This window comes from Trichoderma aggressivum (assembly GCF_033847375.1).
Source record: "Trichoderma aggressivum f. europaeum strain CBS 100526 chromosome Unknown scaffold_028, whole genome shotgun sequence".
NCBI classification, from domain to species: Eukaryota; Fungi; Ascomycota; class Sordariomycetes; order Hypocreales; family Hypocreaceae; genus Trichoderma; species Trichoderma aggressivum.
The window spans coordinates 419,682-444,388 of NW_026946394.1; the positions used below are offsets into that span (position 1 = coordinate 419,682).

The 24,707-nt window shown below is 53.4% G+C and overlaps 5 protein-coding genes across 5 annotated transcripts; 2 read left to right on the forward strand and 3 right to left on the reverse strand.

Annotated features, from left to right (window-relative positions):
* Positions 1 to 705: 705 nt before the first annotated feature.
* On the reverse strand, positions 706 to 3,077 carry Triagg1_6905 (uncharacterized protein; the record flags this gene model as incomplete). Its single annotated transcript, XM_062901581.1, has 3 exons — positions 706 to 1,443; positions 1,529 to 2,719; positions 2,889 to 3,077. The coding sequence occupies 3 exons, from the start codon at positions 3,075 to 3,077 to the stop codon at positions 706 to 708; spliced, it is 2,118 nt and encodes a 705-aa protein (XP_062754233.1).
* Positions 3,078 to 5,459: 2,382 nt separating this feature from the next.
* Positions 5,460 to 11,004, reverse strand: Triagg1_6906 (uncharacterized protein; the record flags this gene model as incomplete). The annotated part of the gene is made up of 10 exons (XM_062901582.1): positions 5,460 to 5,744; positions 5,813 to 6,352; positions 6,423 to 7,565; positions 7,716 to 7,763; positions 8,531 to 8,591; positions 8,650 to 8,772; positions 8,841 to 9,344; positions 9,532 to 9,635; positions 9,700 to 9,776; positions 10,062 to 11,004. The coding sequence occupies 10 exons, from the start codon at positions 11,002 to 11,004 to the stop codon at positions 5,460 to 5,462; spliced, it is 3,828 nt and encodes a 1,275-aa protein (XP_062754234.1).
* A 4,320-nt stretch (positions 11,005 to 15,324) lies between these two features.
* Positions 15,325 to 17,270, forward strand: Triagg1_6907 (uncharacterized protein; the record flags this gene model as incomplete). The annotated part of the gene is made up of 2 exons (XM_062901583.1): positions 15,325 to 16,068; positions 16,143 to 17,270. The coding sequence occupies 2 exons, from the start codon at positions 15,325 to 15,327 to the stop codon at positions 17,268 to 17,270; spliced, it is 1,872 nt and encodes a 623-aa protein (XP_062754235.1).
* Positions 17,271 to 20,804: 3,534 nt separating this feature from the next.
* Positions 20,805 to 22,342, forward strand: Triagg1_6908 (uncharacterized protein; the record flags this gene model as incomplete). Its single annotated transcript, XM_062901585.1, has 2 exons — positions 20,805 to 21,656; positions 21,830 to 22,342. The coding sequence occupies 2 exons, from the start codon at positions 20,805 to 20,807 to the stop codon at positions 22,340 to 22,342; spliced, it is 1,365 nt and encodes a 454-aa protein (XP_062754236.1).
* Positions 22,343 to 22,602: 260 nt separating this feature from the next.
* Positions 22,603 to 23,558, reverse strand: Triagg1_6909 (uncharacterized protein; the record flags this gene model as incomplete). The annotated part of the gene is made up of 2 exons (XM_062901586.1): positions 22,603 to 23,353; positions 23,425 to 23,558. 2 exons carry the CDS (start codon positions 23,556 to 23,558, stop codon positions 22,603 to 22,605), a joined length of 885 nt encoding a protein of 294 aa, XP_062754237.1.
* Positions 23,559 to 24,707: the final 1,149 nt, after the last annotated feature.

Sequence of the window (24,707 nt, forward strand, 5' to 3'; positions counted from 1 at the left end):
GCTAATGTGTCGAAAGCAGGGTCAAAAACACTTTTATGTTGCGTTGAAAACTAGGTATCGCTATACATCTGCCCATCAAAACACCACCTCTCTCTTCGAAATCAAAAAGTCCTCCAAGGCTCCTCCTCCAAACGAAATTCCTCTTTTTTCTTTTTGCCTTGGCTATAACAGCCCCCCTCTAGTCCGTATCCCATGTCTAGGTCTAAAAGGTCATCTCATACATTTCGATGGAGGGGAAAAAAATCAACAATACAAACAGACAGCCGCAGAGGCAAACCAAGAAAGAATCACAACCAGCGTCATGTCTTTTTCCTTTTTGCGCGCAAGATATCCCTTGTCCTTAGCTCTCTCTTCTATATCCCTCATATTCTTATCTTTCTTCTTTTTTTTTTCTTCTGGGTACAAACGGTTCGGGTTCGTGTTGATAGAAACACAAGGGAATAAAAGGGACCTGAGAAAACGAAAAGGTAGAATAGGAATTAAAAAAGAAAACAATAGAAGCAAGTATACAAACAACTCGCCCCTTTCGTGATGCAGTATTTTCACCCAAACGCCTAGTCTGATGCATCGTATCATCGGAGAGAAATCATACATTGCTCCCCTCGAGTGTGGTTTTGACGATGCACGTCTTTCTTTCTTTCTTTCTTTTTTTTGTTCTTCTTTACTCTTTCTTGTTTTCCACCTCACGCCGTCCAGTTCTCTTCTTTACTGCGCGGCTTGACCACCACCGCCAATGATCTTGGGCAGCGATCTCCATCCCTTCTCGTTGGGCAGCTTAACCCTGCCAAAGTCCTCGTCAAGGTCGAGGATGATCTTGAGCGCATTCCTGCTGCGGGCAAAGGGGCTGGAGTCCAGCTGCTTCGACTTCAACGAGGACAGAGCATCAGACATGCCGACGTGCACCTTGTCCTTCGGTACCGATCCGGGCATGGGCAGCATAGTCTGAAGAACCTCGTACGCGGCCAGGGTGAAGCCGAACTGGGGCGATGATCGAAAGATACGAGCCGGGCCACCCTTGAAGAAGGCCTTGAAGCCCTCCTCCTTCCAGATGGTTTGGGCGCAGTGTCGCAGTCCGTTGTACGAAGCCTCGCCCTTGCGAGCCTCGACCTGGAGACGCGTCTTGATGACGTCGCAAGGCGTCGTCAGGTAGGCCGCGGGCATACCGGCAATGGCACCAGCAGTCAGGAGCTGCAGGACGCCCAGCTTCTTGGTCGGCGACTCGCCAAAGAAATCCTTCTTGAGATGGCTGTACGTGGGGAAGTAGATGGCCGAGAAGGGGACGTCTCGCAGCAGACAGGCCGACGCCCCCTTGTACAGACCCACGAGACCGAGGTTGCGGACAATCCACATGGCCGATCGCTTAGGCGTGCCCTCGACAGTCTTGGCAACTTCGCCCTGGATCTGCAGACGAATCTTGACAATCTCGAGAGGGTTTGTGAAGACCTAGATGAGAGGAAAAGGAACGTTAGTTGGGCGAGAGCTCGTGCATAATGGTTACAGTAAAGGGCCAGATCGTTCCAAAACTTACCACTTGACAACCACCGGCAGTACCACCGGCGACAATCTCGGCCCACAGGGGAATGCCTCCTTGCTTGTCGCTCAAACGACCGCGCACCAAATCGTTCACCGTCAGCTTGATGGCCTTCTCCGGCGCAACACCAACCAGCTGGGGCAGAACACCAGAGTACAGGCCGCGGACACCTTCGTTGCGAATCACCTTTTGGAAGCAGTCAATAGAGTTCTTGTACAGGCGCTGTCCGGGCTGCGCTCCACGCTGGTTCTGCAGGCGAGTCTTGACGAGATCGATGGGGTACACCATGAAGGCACCAAAGGCGCCGGCCACACTGCCCAGACCAAAGTTGTACGCCGACTCAAGGACCTGCTGCAGGACGGCACCGCCCTTGGAAGCGACCTTTTCGGCCGTCTGGCTGGCCGTGTCCATAACGTCGTACAGGGGGTTACGCCATGAGGGATCCAGGACCTTGGCAAAGTCGCGGAGGCCCAGTCGACCAGAAGGCTCGTCCAGGCTGGCAAAGTGGAAGAGGATGTCGGCCTCCATTGGTGTGAAGAGGCCGAATCGCGTCAGGCCGGACGCCTCGTTCATGAACTCGGACCTGGTAATCTTACCATCCTTGGTCTTTGAGACGGCGCGGCGCAAAATCACCTCGACCAGGTCCATCTCCATGATCATATTCTGGAAAGCTCGCACGTTGGCATAGGAGACCTTGCTGCTGGCCGAGATGTTGCAGAGGGTGTGCAGGTTGTTGAGCAGATGGTCTGACAGCTTGTGTCTCGCCGTCTCGCGAATGATGCGCTCAAAGTCCTCCGGGTTGATGTAGCCGTCGCCATCCTTGTCGAAGCGGTGGAAGGCCTGTCGAATGCGCTCGCCCTGGAGGCCTCGCAGCATCTGCGAGAACTGCGCATAGTTGAGGTGATGGCGGTTCTTGTTGGTGCCAATGTACAGCTTGGCCCATTCGCAGTCCCAATCGAAGGGGATGTTTTCGGGGCCCTTGTTGAGCTCGTAGAGGCGCTTGAAGTCGTCGTACTTGACAATGCCGGTGCGGTCGACGTCGAACAGTCGAAAGGCAATTTCGTATTCGGCGTCGGGCTTGAGCAGGAGGTTCTCGAAGACACTCCAGTCAGTCAATGAGACGCGGCCGGTGCCTTTGTTGTCGGCGACACCAAAGAGGATCGAATATTGTTCCCGCTTGATCTTGTGCTGTTTGCATGCGATGCCTTGTTAGTCACTGGTCCCGCAACTGCACCGATATGACTCCGATCCTCAGACCAACGGAGAAAAAAAAAAGGAAAAAGGGGCCTCCAAAAGGGCGGAGAGTGGTAAAAAAAGTCAAAGGAAAAGAGAAACATGGACTCAATGGCAAACTCACATAGTCCTCATCCGTAGGCGCAATCGCATTGATAAACTCGTCCGGTCCCAGGTACAGCTCGCCTGTCTCAGGGTCCTTGATCGCATGGCTGTTGAAGCGAGCCTTGGTTTGCGCCGAGAGCTGTGCAGGCTCCTCGCCGCCAACCAGGCTCTCCTTGACAGCTTCCTTGACGGTTGAAACGCTCGCCATCTTGGAGAAAAGTAGCAAATCCGAATCTCTGCTCCAAAAAAACAAACAAAAAAAATGCCCGCGGGGAAGACGGGATAAAAGGTGTTGGCTTCTTTGTGGAGGAAGAAACGGCGAGGCTGTGGAGCTGGATAAGTGGGAAAATCGGGGTCTGGTACGACGGGAAGAGAAAAAAAAAGCGCCAAAAAAAGATCGGAGCAAACGCCTGCGAAGAGAAAATGTCGGAGATGAAGCCCCTCTATACCGGATTCCCCTCTATCTGTATTTCTAAGTCTATCATGCAACAAGAAAAGAAAAGAAAAAAGAGGAAAGGGGGGAAAGAGAGAAGTGAAGCGTCACAGGATCGCGCGAGAAGCGGCAGGTTAAAGTATGAAGAGGGAAAAAAAAATTTATATTACTCCTGATGGATGGAAGCCCAATTGACACGGTTGGACGGCTGCAAGGTTTGGCGAGATGCCACCTGTCGATGCATGTACCTGGTACTGTGTGCGCCGTGTTTGTCCCCCCTGGCCGCCACTGAACAGCTAAATTGCCCAGCGGTCAGAAGACGCTGAAAGTCGCCACGTGAGCATCAAAGAGCGGCGGACGACATGTTTGGTACTGTACTTTACACGGAGCATTCTCAACGGCTAAATGTACCAGTACTCCGTGCTTATGCCAGGGGACTAAGCCTTGCCAGGTACTCGGTTCCATTCTAGGGCTCCCGATAGATCACCAGCTGATATGTGTGTGCGTACAGGTACCTAGGTAGAGTACCTATTTACCTCGTGGCATTACAATTGGGAAACCACCCGCATGACTTCAATCGCTTGTATTTGCCTAGGCTCTCTGAGAGATTAAAATAGAGCATCGTAAGTCAACAGAGGACGTAAAAATGGTGAGTTCCTAAACTCCAAACGAGTACCCAAGGCGATAAGCCTGGCTCTGCAGATTACGCCATCCTTCCCTCAACCCGGAGGTACAGGTACTTCCCAGCATTCGTACATGCACCTCAGACAGCTGACATCAGATCCTCATGTAACCCTTGATCCAACAAAACCGTCCGAAAACGCTCCTGGGCCTAGTCAGCTCTGACAACGCCATTTCTCTTCCATCCGGCTTCTGGACGATGTTGCCCAGGTAGCATTTTACTCCATCAGGGTCCGTATACACTCCCTACATTCCCCAAGATTACTACAATTGTTTCGTTTGGCACTAGCAAGCCGCCAAATCTGGGGTCGGGGCCAGTCGGAGATGATTCGGCCAGCCCGGCGCCAAACAAGTACCAGCTACCACAGGCTGCTGGCATTCAAAGCAGTTTTGGTATGGTAATTGGACCCGTCTAGCTGAATGGCTTCACATGAAGGCACTGTGCAAACCCCCAAGTATCTCCACAGATCTAAGCCAGACAGGTACAGGTACTCCGTACATACATCAGGCTTCCAGAAGACACAGATTTGGCTTTCCGGCCGCCACCCGGGCCGGTTGACTCCCGGTCGCGACTCTAATGAGTCTGGTGCCATCTTCCCCTTGGCAATTGGTGTGTAATCACTGTGCTGCTATCAGTAGATAAAATCCATCGATATCGAATACTACCTATACGGAACGTCATCTGGCATGCAGCTTGAAGACTGCCAGCGAGCAATCCTGTTCCGTAGGCCCGGGGCATTCCGGAGGCCCGGAGCTGCGTGCATAAACGGTGAATTCGGCGGTCAGCAACTCGATAGTATATTCAAGCATGGAGTAATAGCCGTTGCGCTACAGACGCAGTCTCCAATTCCAATTGATGGCAGTTCAGCAAGCGTCCGTCCGCTCATTGGGTCCATTCGGTTGGCAGAAGAAAAGAAGAAGAAGAAAACGGGATCCATAATGTAATGCCCAAATAAATAACAGGGCGGTATTAATCCATACAACTTTCTTCAGTGTGATATTATCAAGGCCAGAATCTTTCCCCAGCTTTGGCGAAGCACATGCCCTCCCTAGTGCGCCATGCCGGCCCTTCCTGTTTTGCTTTATCCATTATTATCCCATCTTTCCCCCTCCAGCGCCTGCGTGGTATATATAAGTCCATCCATTACCGCCAATTCCATAGCAAGCCACCAACGCCAGACAGTAAAAAAACAACATAGCTCAAGAAGAGTGGGAAAAACAAAAAGAAGAAAATTCTCGTCCAGAATGTGGTAGTGTGCTTGCGTGAGTGTATGCGTCATTGGCTTCGTAAGATCGCCTGCAATCCCCGAAAAAAGAGAACAAGAAAAATGAAATCGCAGTGAGCAAGGTCGGGGTCAAAAATTAACAAGGAATCGCATCTCAAAGCACGGTGGTATCATGTAGCCACCCCCATGGGCCGTGTGGTGACATCAAAGCGGGAATTACAGTAGACGAATTGCTCGGGGGGCCTTATCCTCACCCTTTTATGTCGATGAGAAGGCTCCCATACTGCAGTTCGGTAGCACTTGGGATGCGGGCTGGTTGCAGGCGACGAACAGGTGTCGAGTGATGCGGGAGCGTGAATCCAGCGTCGAGGGCGTTCTGGACTTGAACAGACGCCTCTTTGAATCGCTTCTCTCGATATTTCTCAAATACGGCTCCGTGATGCTTGACGGGGTTTTCACAGCACTCAATCATCATGGTCACCAGCGATTTGAGCTGGCTCCATGTATACCCTGAGTAGTGAACGTGGCGCTTGGTCTGTGTAATTCTTGTCAGTCAATCAGTGTCGGGAGTCTGCAAAGTTGAAAAAGAAGAAGAAAACTCACCCATTCGCCCTTGTTCAAGATGAGCCTAGAGAGGCAGTGCGCACCGGCAGCAAGAAAGCTCGGGGGTGAGGCCACAAAGCGCTCATCCATAATCGTGAGCTCCAAGAAGTATTTAGCCAGAGTTCGGGTATCGAGATCATAATCGTCGGCCTTGCTGACTCGTCGCAAGAAGCTCATGGGGCCCGGCCATCCCAGCTCAAACCCGAGCATGCTGAGCATGAAGCGCTCGGCCTTTAGGATATCCTCCGTTGTGTAACCGCTATCCACCATGTAGACTATCTCGTCTAATGACGGGCAGTTGATTTCTTCGTACTTGGACGCAACCAAGATGGCCGTGGCCCCCACCAGCTGCAGCTTTCCGATAGAAACAATCTTGCAGGAAAGGAACCGGTCAATGTAGTTGACGGTAAGGAAAAGTGTCTCTGGCAAGAGATTGAAGCGGTGATGCACTTGCACCAGCCAGTCCATAAGGACAGTCCGCATGGACCACTGGATCTCTGTTTGCATTTCCATATAATGGGGATTAGGGAGCATCTTCGTCTGCACGAGGAGGGTCAGCGAGCGATCGACGGGGGGGGGCGTCTTGGAATAGTTGGATTTGTTTCATTACCTCCATTTCTCTCAAATACTCAAAAATCTCTTCGCCGTACTCAGCAACCATGCTGACATCCCACATCTCCTCGTCAATCTCTTCCGGGGTGATGGTCTGTTCGACCTCGATTCTAGCTTCGTCTAGTTCCCGCTGCACACGGCTGGTTACTCGTGGGGCGAGAATGGTCGTGGCGTTTCCTAACGTCATGTCGCGGGATCGAGTCGAATGAGCCGTCGTGTAACCCTGATCTTGATCATCATAGTCCTCATCCTCTTCGTCCCAGTACTCTTCGGCTTCGGAGAGTGCGAGAGTGAGGCCCTCTTTGTAAGTTTCGATATTAATGGCGGGTTCCTCGGAGATATTCGGGAGCTTGGCCAACACCTCAACATGGCTGTCGTCGTGATTCACGTCTGCACGTGGGGCCTCCTTGGGTGGGCAATTGAGCGAGTCTAGATAGGAATCGTCGCTGGCCAAGAAATCTTCAATCAAGGCGGGCATTACCAGAGGTTCGATGTCGATTTCAACAAGATTTGGCCTAATGGGAGCGCGTTCGACCTTCTTCTCGACCTTCTCGACCTTGCTCTGGGTTCTCCGCAGGGTTGGTTGTTGCTGTTTGAGTTGCGGCTGGCTCTTGTGATGACGAGGTTGCTTCGAATGCGCCTCGGGGGCAGCCTGAACGGAGGAGCTCTTCTTCTGCGTCGTGACGCCATTACTCTTGGTCTTGTTGCCGTGTAGCTGGGGAATATCGATGTCGTGTTTATAAGCAGGCTCCTTTGCGGGAATGTTTGCGGGCTTCCTCTGCAGAGGCTCCGCACGAGCTTCCGTCGTCGTGACCTTGGATTTGCTGCCTGCCAGAGCTGCGGGTCGCTGTGCAGGTCGGGAGAGGGAATCTTTGCTAGTCTTTACCGCGTTTTCCTTATTCAGAAAGGATGCGGACGCGTGATTCGTGGCCACCATGGCAGCCTTTTTGATACCCTTGGCCTCGTCACCACGTCCTCCCAGAGACTTGGACACGTTTGTCACATCACCAAAGGCAGCACGTTTAGCGGGGCCTTTGAATCCAGCCACGGGGACTGCCAGAGCGGTGCCGACAGCTCCTGCTGATTTGTGGCGCTGGTGAAGAAGTTGCTGCATGTTCTCGCTGCCGCGCGGTCTAAAGGGCTAGATGAAGGAGATGAAGGGTCAGTTTGGCTACAAATTGAACCAGGGTTGCATGGTATACGACAGATAGGAGGCAGATGGGGAGGAAGGAAAGGGTGCAAAAGATAGAGCCAAGCAGCCATTTTTGCTCGTCTCTGTTTCCCAACATACCCGTGCGTCCATTGTGGGAGAGGCCGTCTGCGCCTCGCTTTCGGGCCTCTAAGGATAATGTACACTGATCTGGTAGAATGCGCGAAATAAAGTTATGCGAATCAAGGCGAAAAGGCGGCGTAGCCTTTCCACTGATCAACCCGCGTCGGGATATCATACAATAAAGCTGTCCGTGGCGTGGTGTCCAGGATCGTCCGAGATTCCAGCGTCGCACTTCGGAGACAACGGGACTCCCCAAGGATTATCAGAAACAAATTAGACGGTGACGCAGAATCACGTCAAATTGAAGACGCAGTACACAGCCTTGGCTTGTCGACCATACACGAGGGGAGAAAAGAAAGCGGGAAAGGGGCGAGCCTGATGAGTATTTCGTACAAATGGAGACAAAAAAAAAAAGACGATGTGGATTTGGAGAAGAAGGGAAACCGCCCCAGCTGGGAAAAGATGCTGCTCTCGTGCTCTGGGCCCTGGTCTGTCAAATTCCCCTCAGCCGCTGAGAAGGTGCAAGGTGGAAATTGGCGATAGCGACAACGACAGGGAATATGCGCCAGTTCTCGCTTGCAACTCGGGACGCAGGTAGCAGGAACAAAAACCGATGCGCCGTTTGCAAGACGTGCGTTGTTAGTGGTTGGGAGGCTGGGGAGGAGCCTGGAACTCCGGGGGATTTAATTAATTGGTCCCTGGTGGTGAGCAGAGCCAGAGTCCGTGGTGTCTTTTTCCAATGTTTATTTGTTTATCCCCAAGCGCTGCAGACGCTTTAGCGCAGGATAGCCCATTATTGACACCAACTGTAAGCTGGAGCTTCGCTGAGCTACCGCGGCGTTGGGGGTCGGCATGCGCGCACGGGCCATCATGCGAACATGTCGCGTCATTTGCCTGTCGTCCCGGAGATGACGATATTCCGGGGGGTTGCGTGTAGCACAGAGAGACGTACCGCCGGGCCGCTAGTCCGGTTGCGGCGGCCGGACGATCTCGTCGCGTCTCACTTGAGATGACGAAAATCCTCAGAGTTTCACTTTTGCGCAGATGCAGCAGCACCCGCGGGCGGCGATGGCCTCTAAGCCGTGTCAGCGTCTGCTGGATATCGCAGCGATACGGGCTTTGGCTTTTCTTTACCGAAATCACGCCGCAGCGGTGAAATTGCGGCCGGCGCATTTGGGCGTCTCGGACGCGTTAGGGCTGCCATCGGAAATTGCGCCAGTATAACACGCGTTCACGTGACGAGACGCTACCACTTTAAAGTGCCCTTTCGACTTTCGACTCCCCCCCACTCTGGACGGGTTGAAACATGAACATGCCTCAGGCAAGGGAAGACAGTTCGAAGACGACGAGGGACGAAAAGGGCGCTCGCGCTTTGGTTCGAGGCGCGATTGAGACATGTCTTTGAAGCAATGCGGTCGGTGCTTCGATCTGGCTCTTGCGACGCCCCGTGTTGTAAGCTCGGCAGTTAAAGTGTAAGCTACTGAGCTACTAATAGGCGATAGTCCTTCCGGCCAGGCCGCTTCGTTGTTTGTCGCCGCAAACCCCATGCGAGCAATTTGCGCTTGGAAATCGATGATATCAAAGCCGGGCGCGATGAATTGCGACAGAGTGCGGCGGTGGTGATGGCCTTTCGATGCAGCAATCGCGCTGGGGAGACGGTGGAATCGACGGAACCAAGTGTCGCGACAACGCTTGAATGCCATTCATCTCATCAAAAACCCCCTCATCCAGCCTCTCTGAGCAAGGTTGCACTAGTCGACCCAACCTTGCGTCGCAATTCCCGCCTCAGCCACGATTGTGATATTCCAGATTCCTGGGCATTGAGCTAACCTACCGCGACCGCCGTATGAGACTCGCGTGCTGCGGCTCTCTGGTGCCGAGTCGCTTGTTGTTGAGCTGGTGCGCCTGGCGCAAGCCTCCCTGGATTGGATCGTCTGGCTGCTCATTTTAGCTTGAGCAGAACACCGTGTCTTGCCATCATGAATCTGTCGCAAACACTGACAAGCATCTCCCAGATCAAGACCGTGGCAGGCCCTTGTTGATACGTTGGCGTGTGCTCCAAACTCCCATTGCGCAAATCTAAGCCCCCGTTGCAGCTCAAATGAGCGATTTGGGGCACGTCCCGTGCGAGTTTCGACGATATGATATCATATCTTACCCATTTTAATATATCGCCACCGTGAAGAGGAATTTGTTGCCCCGAGCTGCGTCCTTTTGCGCAAGCACAATGTTTTACATGTCCACTACGCACAACCTCTTTGCCTTTTAAATCTAGTCATCTAGCCGTCCATCAACAACACCAACGAGCAGGGCTTGAGCAAGAAGCCAGCGCTTCAAGAGGCCAGCCCTGGGCAGCGAACACACACAGGTGCTTTCGTGCGTGCCGATCCGGCCGCAACATGGTTTGCTTTCTTTCGTTTCGAATTATGCTAGTGTCGGCCGGCGCCACAATGGTACTTGAGTTCAACGATGGCGTACCTACTTGTAGACACCGGGACGGCTCTGCCACGCAGTTGACAAGCAGCAATGCCTTCTGCCCCGACGGAGTATTGTACATACTCGTACATCCAGCCTCGATGGCGCATACTGCGGCAACACGGGAAGCAAGCCTGGTACGACGCCGCATGTGTGCTCCGTGCCCGTGCCCGTACCCGTACCAGTGTGTACGTCCGCGTAGAATCAGGAGATCTGATGAAGGGGGGCTCGTAAAAGCAGGCTGCGATGATGTGAGTGAGTGCATGGCAGCGACGAGGTCCGCAATTCGTTGGGAAGCCAGAAACAGCCGTCCCATCATCACTCGCATCGCCAAAGGAATAACAACGCACACTCGAGCCCACAACACCGGAGCCGTTGTATCGCAGGGCGAGCTCCCATTGGGACGCTGCTCTGCATGCATTATCCGGCCTGGGGCACAAATGCAGGCGATCATAAACTTTTGGCCACTGCCGCAAGGCACACACACAGGAGAGGAGAACGGGGCCCAGCAAAAAATGCTCCTGTCCCGTTGATGCTTTGGGAGCCACCGTTCTGGCGCTGATTCGGCACGCATCTTGTCCACCCAACCGTTGTATCCACAAAGCCTCTCAGCGCATGCATCCAGGCTTGCGCGGGGGGGAACAAAGCGGTGACTGATGAAAGACGGCTGTTCGTCCTTGTACTGTGCAGCATTGATGCGACGCTTGACCCTAGGCTTAACCGAGCTGGTGTCAATTCTACTGTCAATACGAGTACATGTACGAGCATGCGTTGAAGCCTTGGGAATGTCGGTGTTGGTGGCGTTGACTCCAAGGTATAGAACTGGAGGCATCTCTCAGGGTGCATGGAACGTTCAACTCAGACAAGCGCCACGAGATGACCCCGATCAGCACCAAGAACAAGGACAAGAATCAAGAATCAAGAATCAACAAGGGCTAGATCTAGAGGGAGGCTTGCCATGGCAAACTGGGCGCAACGCTGGCTGCAGAAGACGCCCAGCACGGACGCCTGCGTGCTGCCCGACCTCGATGCCAACCCAACGAATATACGAGTAGTCTCTTGGGAGAAGACGCCTCGCAAGCCTGAGAAGTATACAAAATCGCCTCCGACTGGACGCTGAAACCGGGGGACCCATAGGAAGGACATGGTCTGCAACTTAGCGGGAAACTGAGCTTGTGCCACTGCATATGATTGGATTGCCCGTGCCTGGACGGAGCCATGGTCGAGGATTTTGTCCTGTTAATTTTTCACCTTTTCTTTTCTTTTTCCTACCTTTGTTTTTCCTTAGTGAATCCTCTAAAAGAGTCTCGAAACAGTAAAGGCCGAAGAGGGGAAATTGGGGGGGCATGAGAGAATGAAAACAAGTTGGGTAAAAAAAGGGGACAAAGTCAATTCGTAGCTTGGTATTAGCCAAGCCACGCATAACGCTGGTCGCGATTTGCGCCTTTCTCAGCGTACAGTAGCCGCTGCTCCAACCAGAGGCTGACGATTGACGGGCCATGAAGCAAACATTGGCCTGGTGCTTGGGGTTTCCCCTCCTCTCCCCATTCGAGAGAGTTTGGGCCGATCTTGCGACGACAGGAGAGGGGCTGTCAGTCAGGCACACCCTCCCTCTGCTCTGCTCTGCTCAGCTCAGCTCAGCTCAGTTCAGCATCGTCTCGCGTGGACAAAAGGTTGAGGCCAAGAAGCACCGCAAGGCCCAGAGACAGACAGCACAATTGATTAAACATGTCATCTGTGCTTGTCCGGAGAACCAGGAGCAAAGCAGACAGACGAGCAGCTGCTGGGTGGCTGCTTGATTACCCCGAGTGTTGCAGAGTTGAAGCTGTTCTGGATCGTCCTGCGAGGATCGAAGCGGTGCCGAGCCCCGGCAGCACACTAAGCACCTAGCACACAGATTCAATGCAGCCAGCAGGCAGTCATGCTTGGGACAGACGCTGTATGAATCGATAGCCATTGAATGCTCGAGTCAACTGGCCTCAACTTGGACCCTTTGCCCCAGCCCTTGCCGCTACCGCCTCAGTCTGGCTCCCCACCTCTCCTGCTTCTGCTTAGCCCACACTGTTGCTGTTCAGGATCCCTGCAGGACGAGAAACGGGCGCCTCTGGGCCGGCATCTGATGCGGCGCCCATTGGCCCTCAGCAGCGCTCGGGAATTAATATTGGAAGAAAGCACAAGCACACACGGAGCAGCTGGAGTTGGTAAATTTAGACACCCAGCCGCTGGATATCGGCCTTGGATGCTTGGAGACTAGCAGAACTCGCTCACCCATGCCGCGGTGACGGTCCAGCTCGTTCTCTCCCTCTCTCTCCTTTAGCTTCGCACGAGGTCGAACAGCCTTTCCAACAATGGAGAACAAGCGCTCGTCAAAGTCCAGCCCTGGGTGTGCCAGCCCAGCCCATGGGGGTCGTCGGAATGCGCTTCGCGGAGCCTGGGCTGGGGCCCTGGCCATTCGCTGTACAAGCAGGACAAGGACAAGCAAGTCTGGATGTTTGTCTGCCAGCGAGTGGTGCGGAGAGGGTGGCGGATCAATCAAATCAATCAATCAATCAATCGCAATCAATCAATCAATCAATCAGCACCAGGCCGCATGGACGCACGTCCGTCCGCACCACGCACGCACACGCACGCCCAGCGTCCTGCAGCTTTCGACTCTGGGATGCGCTCCCATGCCATCATGTCACATATCGGCCACTGCCAGGCAGTGATACGACACGAATACCTACGAGTACATGCTCGTACATAAGGTACCAAGGTAAGGTACAGACGGCAACTCGTTCCAAGCAAGAAGAGCGCATCGTATTAGTACCTAGATAGAGCTTCGCAGAACGGAGATGTAGACACAGAACCAGACCAGAGGCAGAGGACAAGAGCACCCGGCACACACACACACACACCGTCAACACACGATGGGGATGGAGACACGCAGGATTCCTACGCTGCTACTGTATCTCTGGTCGTGCTAAGGCAACAAGACTACATGTAGCTCGACACACTCTGCATGTCAGTTGCCGGCTCACATCTTGGGATCGCAGGCCATGAGGGGCTGGTGGCGTCGCCTTCGCTGTCCGTGTGGGCCCGTCTGGCTGAGTTTGACAACGAACAACTCCATAATAATAGATGATGCTACTACGCGAAAATGGCCGACGGGGTCACCAGACTAGGGACTTGATGAGTTGGTGACGGGTCAAACGGGCCAAACGAGCGGTCTCTGCGCCCTATGCCCTTTCCGGCCGCGTTGCCCATCGCCTCAGCACCGTTCCCCTTTGAATCCGACCCTCTCACGGCATGGCATCTAGCCATGTCTGTGTGCGAATACATGGCGAGCACAGTAGCCTGCGCCCACACGTGTGCGTACCGTGCAGCAGCAGAAGAACTGACGAGACGAGGAAAAAGAAGGGGAAGGGGAAATAAAAGTGACCACCGATATGTACGCTGCCCTAACCATCTGCTGTGGTGCCTGACGAAGGATGAGGGTTTGGAGATGCCGTCATCTCATAGGTCCGTTGGAACTGGCTGGCGTTTTTGTGGCCGCAGACGGGCATTGATGGAGCTTGGTCTCCCTGTCGAGAGGCTCCGGCTTGGCTTTTCTGACCAGTACGAAAGTAATGGAACTCGGATTGGATCAATTCAGCTGTATCTAGTAGACATGTCGAGTATATTGGCCCCCTTGGTAGCAAATCTACATGGATTTGCCTATTCAATCGCAGCTGCTACTATCAAAGCCAAAGCCAATGCCGGAGTGGCTCAGTCAGTATATACATGCGTCCAATGTAAGCGGTGTTGACTCACCCACCGTGAGGGCTTCATACACTATCAACAAGCAATGCTTGATTTCTTTAGTTCTCTCTCTCTCTCTCTCTCTTCCTCTCTCTACCATATGTATAGTCAAAGGCGTTAATATCCAGCCTTCGTAAATGTGCGCGACGCGAGAGACGAAAGGTCGAGTCGCAAGGTGGAAGCCGGCTCCCCAGTATTCGCTCCCCCCAGTTTGTTTGCGCCGTACAGCACGGCATGGGATGGCCACTGCAGCCTGAACAGCAGCCTTTTCCCCCTTGCGTAGAGAAGCGCCGTTTAGTGGCATCCAGACCAATGCTAAATAATCAAATCAAAGCACATGTTTGAGAGTGAAAAGGTTCCAAATTCTGCCGGGCGCAAAAAAAAAGAAGGGAACAAGAAGCCCGGCGAAATGCGACTGGGGGCAATGGCCCTTGGGGCTGTCCGAGGCGCTGATCCAGTCCTACAGCCTGCCGAACCTTTGCCTCCAGGGCTCCCACGGCGCCATCCAGCACGTTCTCTGGCGACCTAATGCCCTGAACCGCCGCGTTAGAGGCGCTACAAGGCGCTTCCAGAAGACTGCGACAGCAGCGCCGTGTTAGTGAGCCCAAGCCGGGCAAGCAACAAAATCGTTCGACCTCGCCTAGCAGCTCCTCTTTTCCCCATGCACACATTCTACCAACTTGGCCTCCAGCAACAGCTTTTGCAAACCACTCCTGATACATCTGGTGAGTTCCATCGACTCTCTCGTCGTGCGCGATCATGCATTTGCCCTGAACTTGGCCTCCCAAAACGTCCCCGTCCCTTGGATACGCACCTCATCCCACTCCCCGTCCTGGCTTTGCCGGCGCCTTTGGTTCACAGCAGCTTTTTCTCCCCCCCAATCCGTCCCGACTGAGGGCTTCGCGGTCTTCATCAACTCTTGTTGGCAGCCTTCTTCCAAGTCCATCGCGGGCGTCCATGGCTAACCTCGCTTGATCGTCTACCAGATCTCGCCCTGAGCGCCGCCGCTCTCTCCAGTCCTCGCCGCCGCCGAATCCGCCGCCGCGCCAGCCAGGAGCTGACCAAGAAGCAGGCGCTTACCGCATAGCCTGGATGGTGATGAACTTTTGACATTGCCTCATCATTCATCGTCATCTAGAAGCGGAAGAGCCCATATCGAGTCCTGGCTGTCGGCCGGTGATGAAATTGCCCGTCCTCCTTCCAAGCGATACTCTTGCCTGAAGCTGCTGGCTCTGTCCGACCAAGGCAAAATCCGCACCCACGTCCCCAGCCCAACTCTCTCCACGGGAACGTCGATCGCCATCCCCCCCCCTCTTCCATCCGATTCGAACATTACACAAGTCCATCAAAAAGATAGACTATACATAAAAACATGAATTCGTTATCCCCCATAAACACTTCTGGCGGCATGTCGGCGGCGTCCTCAAACGGGGGCAGTGTCTCGCCTCGTCAGGCGCCGAGCCCCAAGAACGTCGCATTTGAGCTGCTATTCCTTGAATCGCCTCAATACCGTGCGCGCTTGCCCATGAGAGTCCAGATTTATCCTCATGATACCACGGACTCGATTGTTACAACCGTCAAGAACTTTTACGGCTTGTACTCGGGTCCTCCCGGATCAAAAGGCGTCAGCTTCGAGGACGAGCTTGGCAACACCCTGATTGCGCGATATGAAAATTTCCGCAACAACATGATTGTCTACGTCCGGGTCATCGAAGAGGCGTCCGTCGGCGCCCTAGAATCACATCACTACCGCGGCCTTCATATGGGCGCTGATTCTTATTACGGCGGCGACGGCTACGCCCTCCCTCAGCGCTACGGGCCCGAGATGGCCCGGTCCTATTCGCAATCACCACGGAGGCGAAGTCCTTCGCCGCGGGGACGCAGAAGCGACTCGACCAGCACCAATGGCAAAAAGGGCCGCTCTCGCTCTACCAAGAGCCGCATCCTCCATAACCACACCGATGCCTACGCCGAGAGCATGAATGGTTATAGCAGCGGCGATGGCGCCCCGAGCACCGCATCCGCCCGAGCAAAGGAGCAGCTCGGGACCACCGACATTAGTGTTGAAAACATTGTCGAAGGTGGCCGACGGAAGAGGGCCAAGTTTGAAAGCTCTGTAAGCGTGGCGCATCATCACTACAAACGTTTGTTCGCGATTTTGCTAACCTATTTTCTCTTCTTTTCTTCTAGGAACTGCCTCTATTCGCACCGCCTCAGATGCCGGCCGCTACTTCGAACCCATCCGTCTCTCCGGCCAGACGTATCGAGCATCACAGACCGTCTCTGTCTTACGTCCAGACTGGCCAAAACCCTTTTATAAACCCACGACCACTGCACTCTCCGCAGAGCTATGGTAGCGGGCATGGGTTGAGCATGTACTCGACCCCTGTCTCCAGCGACCGTCGCGGCCGGGGCAGCATCTCGTACGGCAGCCATAGCATGACCCATGGCATGGGCATCCTCCCAACTCCCGACCCCACCGTCGGAAGCTGCATGTCGGAGGAAGACAAGGATGTCGCCATTCAGCTCATGCGGCTGGGCGAGATGTCCAACATTTCTCATGGCCGCACCTCTGCATCGACTTTGGAGGACGCATTTAGCGGTCGAGCCGACGGCGCATCGTCCACTGGCGCAACTAGCGACAGCGACAGCGATAGCGACGCCGGGCTCCCGCCATCTCGTCGCCAAAAGTTGGATCTGTCTGGCGTGTCCAAGCAGATTTACCAGACCACCGAATCGCACTTCATGCCGCCCATTGACGGCGCCGAGGCTAGCGGTGATGATGCCGACTACGAGGATGGCCTAGACGTCAAGCCGGCCCAGAGCAGGTTGGTCAAGAGCAAGCCCGCTCCCATCGCCGTGCCCAAGCCAGCCTCTTCCAAGATCAAGGCGCCCCGCGCTTCCAATGGCAGCAAGATCAAGAAGCCACCCATTGTGCCCAATGGCCCAATCTCCCCCGCGGCCTCCACCACACATTCTAGGAAGCAATCGGTGGTGTCCATCGGACATGCCCCGCAAGCCGGAGAAGAAGAGCAGCCTGATCTCTCCACCAAGCCGCGCTGCCAGCGGTGCAGGAAGAGCAAAAAGGGCTGCGATCGACAACGACCTTGTGGTCGCTGCCGCGATGCCGGCCTCTCGGCAGATCAGTGCATCAGCGAAGACGAGGGCAACGGCCGAAAGGGTCGCTATGGTCGCCACATGGGAGTGCCGCTAAAGATGGAGGAAATTATTCTCGCATCGCATCCAGCCCTGCTGCCCGCGGCACCCATCGCCGCCAACACCATGACTGCCGACAAGGCCAAGAAGCGTAAGCGGTAGAGAACAAATATCTGCCCGTGTGCTTTTTTTTTGTTTTCCCGCGCGCCAGGCTCTGTACGATGTGTGTCGGTTAGGAAGCAAGAAAGAAAAGGAGGCTCTTTTTATTTTCTTCCCCCCTGATTCTCAGCTCAGGGTCGCTTGGGGTACTACAGTCCCTGCAACGTTATTTTCTCAATGATGGTCCTTCAGTCTCTGAATTGGACGCTTGAGACACAAAGGAGCAACAGGGCGGTCGGCGGCTATAGCCTCTTGAAGCTTTTTGTGATTTTTTTCTTCTTTTCTGGCGCAATCTTCATTTCCTTACTTGATGCTATTATGAAGATGTAATCATGACGGCCAACGCAAGGCCATTACACTCCTTCAATGGCGTTTGGGATGTGTATCAGGTGTCATTTATCTGTTTTCGGCTTTCTTCTTCATTTTCTCCTCTTTTTTTCATCATCGTTTCTGTTTCTGCTCTTCCTTCCGCATATGCGTTTTCTCTTGCGTCATCATCAAGCTGCACAGCGAAGACAGCTACATCAACAGATCACAGTAGGGCACACACATACACACACACACAACTGCGCCAACTCTACAATTTGTGCGCAAATGTCATCAATGGGGGACAACCATTGATCTGGAACGAGGGGGTTAGCACCAAAAAAGGCGGCCGTGGCGAGCTTTGGAAAAAGGTCTCGCCAACGAAGATTGGGACGAAAGGCGGGGAGGAGCGTGTCCAATATTTTCCTATTTCCTTTTTTTCCTGTTTTTCCTCTTTTTTCTATTTTCCTCTTTTTTTTTTCCTTTCGCATCCTATGTCTAAAGTAAAGAAGGATTGGTCGGGTATGGTGGCAAAAAAAAACCAACGCCGGTTGGAGCGCTCGTCTTTGGTGTGATTACAACTGTCTAGTTTCTTGACAAGGGACGGGTGGCGGGGAAGGAGGTGCTCTTTTTTTTTCCCTCTTTGCTGTTTTCCGTTTATCTCTTTTTCATTTTCCTCCGTTTTCAAAGGTTCCTATCTGTTGCGCCGAATTTTCAGCGATTCGTGGTCGGTAGTTTGCGGGCTTTTTTCTATCTTTGACTGTTTTTTTTCCTTTGAGATTCTGGTACAGCTCGTTCCTGTTTTCTGGAAGGAGGGAGGGCTTGCCTGGGAGGAACAAGTGGCATAGCGCAGAGAAAGGAGCGCCATTGCGCTTCGAATATACGGGAACATGTTTTTATAAAAAAGAAGTCGTTTTACATTAGCAGATGCGCCCTGACTGACTATTTTTACGATGAGTGATGGGTGATGAGCAAAGGACGAGTTGTTGGCCTGTTTCAGGCAATCCCGAGCCGCTAGGGCGTTTCGCCCGATGTTAGCTTGAGCGCAACGTCGCAAGGATGGGACGCACCAGGCGCTTCGAACCCGCCCTGCAGCCGCGCAGGCGCCAATCGCTCACCCAGGACGACGACGGTATCCAATCCAAGCAGAATGCTACCAGAGGAGCATCTCCGCCAGCGCTCTTTTGGAAATATCACCTCGCGGCAAAGTTGCAGGTGTCGTCAAACTTGGCTCTCTCGACCATGCCCCATGCAGGCTAGCGCCGTTACGGGCCGGCAGAAGCCGGCGCAAGGGGATCCTTTTTGGGATCCAGGGGTTCAAAAGCCGATTGGTCCGGGTGGATGAGGGGTCATGTGACTTTGCACGAGGACAGAGGAAGAAAACGATAAGGGGAAGGATTTTGTGTGTGCGATGTTCCATCTGGGGAGGGAGGGGGGCCTGTTTACGTCATTGAGTTACCCCGCGGATTGGAGGGGCTGATTCGGAAGAATTCTGGAGAAATGAGAAGATGCAAAAGAAGATGAAGCTGAAAAGAAATATTCAGAGTGCATGGAATTTTGTGTAGCATGAGTACGGCGGTTTGGGTACTGGTGGAAAAAAAGAAGAAAAAAAAGGGGTGAGAGGCAGGCTGGATAGTGTATTAACGAGTTTGCATTCATTTCGCCCACCGTCGAGGTCTAGTTCGGACGTGAAACTCCGCCAGCGAGCGGTAGCGCTTTGTTTTTCTTGCCAGGCACCGGGAAACGCACCGCAGCTGACGGATAATGTTTCGCAGCGAGAAAACAGTTTGATGACAAAAGAGAGGGTGCGCGCAACTTGATTGAACGAATGAAAGGCGGAGAAAATTGGAAATCAAATAGAATACTCGTACTAGTTTCCCGCTTTTTATTTCTTTCTTCCAGCATTTCCTCTCTCGGGCTTCGTCAAGTGGGCTGGAATATTCCTTTTTACGTACGCATTACCTTACGGGAAGCGGTGAGAAATTTGGGGGCCTGAGGAAGCGATTAACCCCAACGGAAACAAAGAAGAAACAGACAAGCAAAAAAATCATTCCCCCCAAGTCGCCGATATTTTGGTTCGGCCTGATGTGGGCCCGGGGAAGCCGGACATCGGAGCGGGGGGGAGGGGCTAAGGCTGGGGGCTGGATAAGAGGAACGAGAAAAGGTTCCCAATTGAAGTTACCCTGTATTAAATGCTTTGGGGAAAAAGCAAGGTTTCATTAGAGCATGTGGTTTCTTTTTTTTTTTTTTGTGGGTTTTTGTTTTCGGGTGTTTGATTACGCGGGATGGTGAGCTCCGTCGGCACGTTATTACTGCTTTTGGAAAGCTTGGGAGAGCTTTGTGTTTGACAGAAGCTTTGACAGCTTATCGGTTGTCAATTGTCAAGACGAAAGACAAATCTCGCCCCCAAATGCGATACGCCCCTTCCGACCTCCCTTGACGAAATCAGTCACATGCCCTTTGAGTTTGAAAAGATTAGATGAAAAGATGAAAGAAACAGAATCAATTGGCCTGGTCAAGCCCACAAAATCCCCCAACCCCTTACATGAAAAAACACAATGGTTCAGCTGATTCCGTGCAGCCGGGCTCGGTGAAAGATGCTCCGGTTCTAGCTGCCGATTCCGACCCGATCCACCTTCTACCCCCCCTGTCTACATGTACATTTTGCTTTAGGGCGCGCGTGCACCATCATTCTTCGCTCACTCGGCAGATAATACCACTTGTAACTTCGTACTTTTTGTGTGATTTTTTTCTAAACTGGGCTTGCTTTGTTGGTTCCCTTGTTTTTCTTTTCCTGCGCCGCTGATGAGTCTATTGATAATATACGGCGCCTGCACCGGGGGGCGATATCGGGGGCGTCATCCCCGAAGAACGGAACGGCTTTAGGGGGCTGTCATTGCAATTGAACCTTACTTGATGGAAAGGAAGAAGAAAATGATAAGAGAGGCGTTTTGGCGGCAAGTATATAAGTTGACTCTCCCGTACGAGGCAGAGCTAATGGCGGAAGAGGGATTGTTCTTGTTCGGTGGGAGCTTTTTGCGCTTACAGAAGAAAAGAGTGGCATGGCTTTCGAGGGCTTCAACAAATTGTTCTTGTTGTTTGATGTGCTATAGGAAAGATTGATTATTATTACTACTACTTTTTTTTTTTTTTTTGTTTTCTTTTAATTGTCGACTTAATACGATACCCCCTCTCTATTTATTTCTTCTTCTCCTTTCGTTGAAATTGACCATGACGCTACGAGATGATGAGAAAGATGCCTCCTCCAAAGGACCTGTTGCCGTCCAGGAGACCAGTGTCCTGGGCAACACCACTTCCAACAATGACAACTCATCACCGACTGTCATAAACGCTGCTCATGACGTCGAGCTGGCGGAAGAAGAAAAAGATTACGGACCCCCTCCAGACGGCGGTCTCCAAGCGTGGCTCCAGGTCCTCGCGACACACCTCATCAACGCCATGACCTGGGGCTACGCGGCCTCCTTTGGCGTCTACCAGCTGTACTACGTCGAGACGCTGGGCCTTCCAGCATCGCAGGTCTCGTGGATCGGCTCCGTGCAAATCTTCTTCACCTATGTCATCTGCGCCGTGTCCGGCCGCCTCGCCGACGCGGGCTACACGCGGGAGACGGTGGCGGTGGGCACCTTCATGGCCGTCTTCGGCACCTTCATGACGAGCCTGGCGACGACGTACTGGCAAATCTTCCTGGCGCAGGGCGTGTGTATCGGCTTCGGCCTGGGCGTGGCCTTTATGCCGGCCATCAGCGTGCTGAGCTCGTACTTCGACAAGAACAGGGCCTTTGCGCTGGCCGTCTCGGCGGTCGGCACCTCGGTCGGCAGCGTGACATTCCCCACGACGATCCAGTATCTGACGCCCAAGATCGGGTTCCCCTGGGCGGTGCGCTGCGCGGGCTTCCTGGCGCTGGCCATGGCCGTGACGGCGAACATGCTGCTCAAGCCCAGATTGCCGCCGCGCAAGACGGGCCCTTTGTTTGAGATTGGCGCCTTCTCGGAGCTGCCGTACCTCTTGTTCTCCATGGCTGCGTTTGTATACTTTTATGCCCTCTACTTTGTCTTCTTCTATGTACGTAAGCGCAGTATCATGATGCGTGTGTTCCTTTCTGTCTTTGTTTTCTTTCGTCGCTTCCGTGAAGTGGAAATCGTGACTTTGCTGCAAAACAAATCATCAAAATAAAACAAGAAAAAAACACCAACAATCAGGAAAAAAAAACGTCGTCGTTAACCCCTTTCCTTTAGATTAACAGTTACGCCCGTAACGTCATTGGCTTCTCCAACGTTGACTCCATCAATCTCCTCATCATCACCAATGCCATGGGCATCCCCGCGCGGCCGATTGTAGGATTCATCGCGGACAGATACACCGGCCCCATCAATCTCTTCGTCACGGCCACCTTTGTGGTAAGCATAATGCTGTACTCCTGGATCGGAGTCACCACCCGGACGGGCATGTATGTCTTTAGCGTTGTCTACGGCTTATCTATCGGGGCCAACCAGGGCACGTTTGTCGCGTCCCTCACGAGCTTGACCAAAGACCCGCAGAAGATGGGCATTCGGTTTGGCATGGTAGAGACGCTCTGCTCGCTGGCGACGGTGGCCGGGGCGCCAACCGCAGGCGCCATCATCGACCATAACAACGGCGACTTTTTCTGGGCACAGATATGGGGAGGAACTGTCATGGCTGCAGCGGCGGTCATCTTTGTAGCATGTCGCATATCGGCGACCGGATGGGTACTCAAAGTCAAGATTTAGGCCGCTAAGAAGTTAGCTGCCGGAAGAATTGGTTCGATCGGAAACGGGGGAAAAGGAAAGGGGGGGGGGGATCGGGTATAATGGCGGGGAAAGGATTTTGGAAAAAGAGGGAGGATATTCACAATGACGAGTGACGAAAATGTATATATGCCGATATCGGAACATGGTTCACCAAGGAAGCATGTTTTTCAGGTAGTAATAACGACGAGTTTAATCATAAGTACTAGTAGTGTTTATTTGTTGGGTGTTTTGGATTTTGCTCAGCGTTGCTGCAGCTCTGCCACGGCTCGGGCTGCTAGAGTCGCAACCTGCGAGCCGTCTTCCCAGATGTTGTCATGCTCAAGATGGAGGTTCCTGAAGACGAGCGGCGTGATGCCGTCCTTGATGAGCTTTGCCTCCATGATGTCGAGCTCGGGCATGTCGATGGCGGTGTCCTCTGTAGACGCTGCCAAGATGAACAGACGAGGGACCTCGGGGCACAGGGTCTTGAAGCTTCCGGGAAACTTTGCCGGAGATGCTGCGTCCCATGCTAGCCTGTCTGGACCAAAGGCGTCGATCACGAATGTCTCGTAAAAAGTATCGTGCCTGTCTACAATGCCTCTTAGGTCGTGTATGCCGGCTATGCTGATGAGGGCTGCGGGAAAGGGCGCCACCGGACCCCAGCTATCGGATATGCCGTTGTTCGTGATGACCTGGTGAGCCAACGTGCCGCCGGCCGAGTGGCCAATGAGCACGTAGTCGTTGCCAATGCCATACTCGGCATCAAGCAGCCTCAGCGCGGACAGGACATCTTGGACATGATGCGGATGCTGGGCCTGGCGAAACTCATCCGCCGGCGTCGAGGCGGGATCCTGGGGGAATCGCGGGTGCGGAGACAGGCGGTAGTCGAGGCTGGCAAAGCCGCGAACCGCAGATTTCGGCAGATCGGCCAGCGCCAGCATGTGCTTGATGGACGGCACAAAGTCACTGATGTTGTTTCTGGGGTCTCGCCACCCGCCTCCATGGACAAAGCTGTCAACGTCACGGATAGAGTTAGGCTCCGAGTCTGTTCCACCGCGGGAGTAACGTCAGCGCAAACGTACATTATCCAATAGGCTGGCGTTGAGGGTGCCGTTTCTGGCTCTTCAAACTGCCAGACGCCGACTTGCTGGAGCTGGTGCTGCCCGTACTGGTGACTGGCATACTTGAGGCCGGGGATGTCTGGAGAAGACGCCATCGTGACTCGTTCGCTGCGGATGTTGAAGGATGGACCTAATTCTACTGGCCGGCTGGCTGGTTGCGCAAAATTGGAGAGGGGGAGGCGGGGTGCAGATACGGAGTTACAGAATATGTATACGGGAATAGAAACCGAGGCCTTTTTTGCTGTCTTTTTCTTTTGTAATCTTTTCCTTTGTGCTCGTGAATTTGTCTTTTCTCGGCATATGCTGGCCTGGGGCCAACAGCGTTGATGCAAAGACCAGGAGCAAGGAGATCCAGGTAGAGAGGCGGCTTCGGGTTGATTGCCGTGCCGTCTTCATCTTCTGGATTTAATGAGAGACATTTGCGCGGCCCGGCGAATTAATGAAAAAAATACGGGGTAGCGAGTCGCTAGAGGTCTTCGAGAAGGAGGCTAGCGGTGGCTTACAGGCGGTAAAGTACATGTACTTGCAGGGCCGTTCCTGGGCTCTCGTACCGGTACCTGTGCCGTGCTGTGTTTTGTCAATCCATGGATGTTTTACCGCGCACAGCCGCCCATTCAATTGATTCAAGCCCATTGATAGCCCCGAACTGGTCCTGCGGCAGCTGACCGAGAGCGTCAAGTCGAGGCCCACCTGCGGCGAATGCTTGGCAATACAGTCTAATCTTGTAAATGGCCATCAATAATAGGTAAGCCAATCGTGATGCGAGGGATTCAACAGGGTGGGGGAGGAGGGTAAGATGAAGAATCCTGGATAAGGGGGGGCCTGTGCGGCTCTGTATTCCGGTACCATACTTCGTACCTGTACTCGGGACAAGTACCTGATCTGGTCTAGGAGGTATTGTCCCTTGAGAAGAGCAGCAATTGTCAACCTTGGAAGCCTCCAAAGTGACAGAGAGGCTGAAAAGTAGCTCGATTCTTGCCATGCGTTTCCCCGCGCGTGGCGGCTGTCTTTCAGCTACTTCATCGCACTGTTGGCTTGAACGAGCACAAGGTGGCGGCCAGCCGGACGAAACAAACGGGGGAAGAAACAAGAGGCTTGACTCAGCCATGAAATGGTTTTACAAATTAGCTCGAGGCTAAGCTTTTTGCAACAGTGTCCGCCGCCCGTTCTCACTGTGCCCGTGTCGATACCCGCTGAACAGGGCAGTAAAATGCCAGCAACCTAAAAATATGACAGGACAGCCC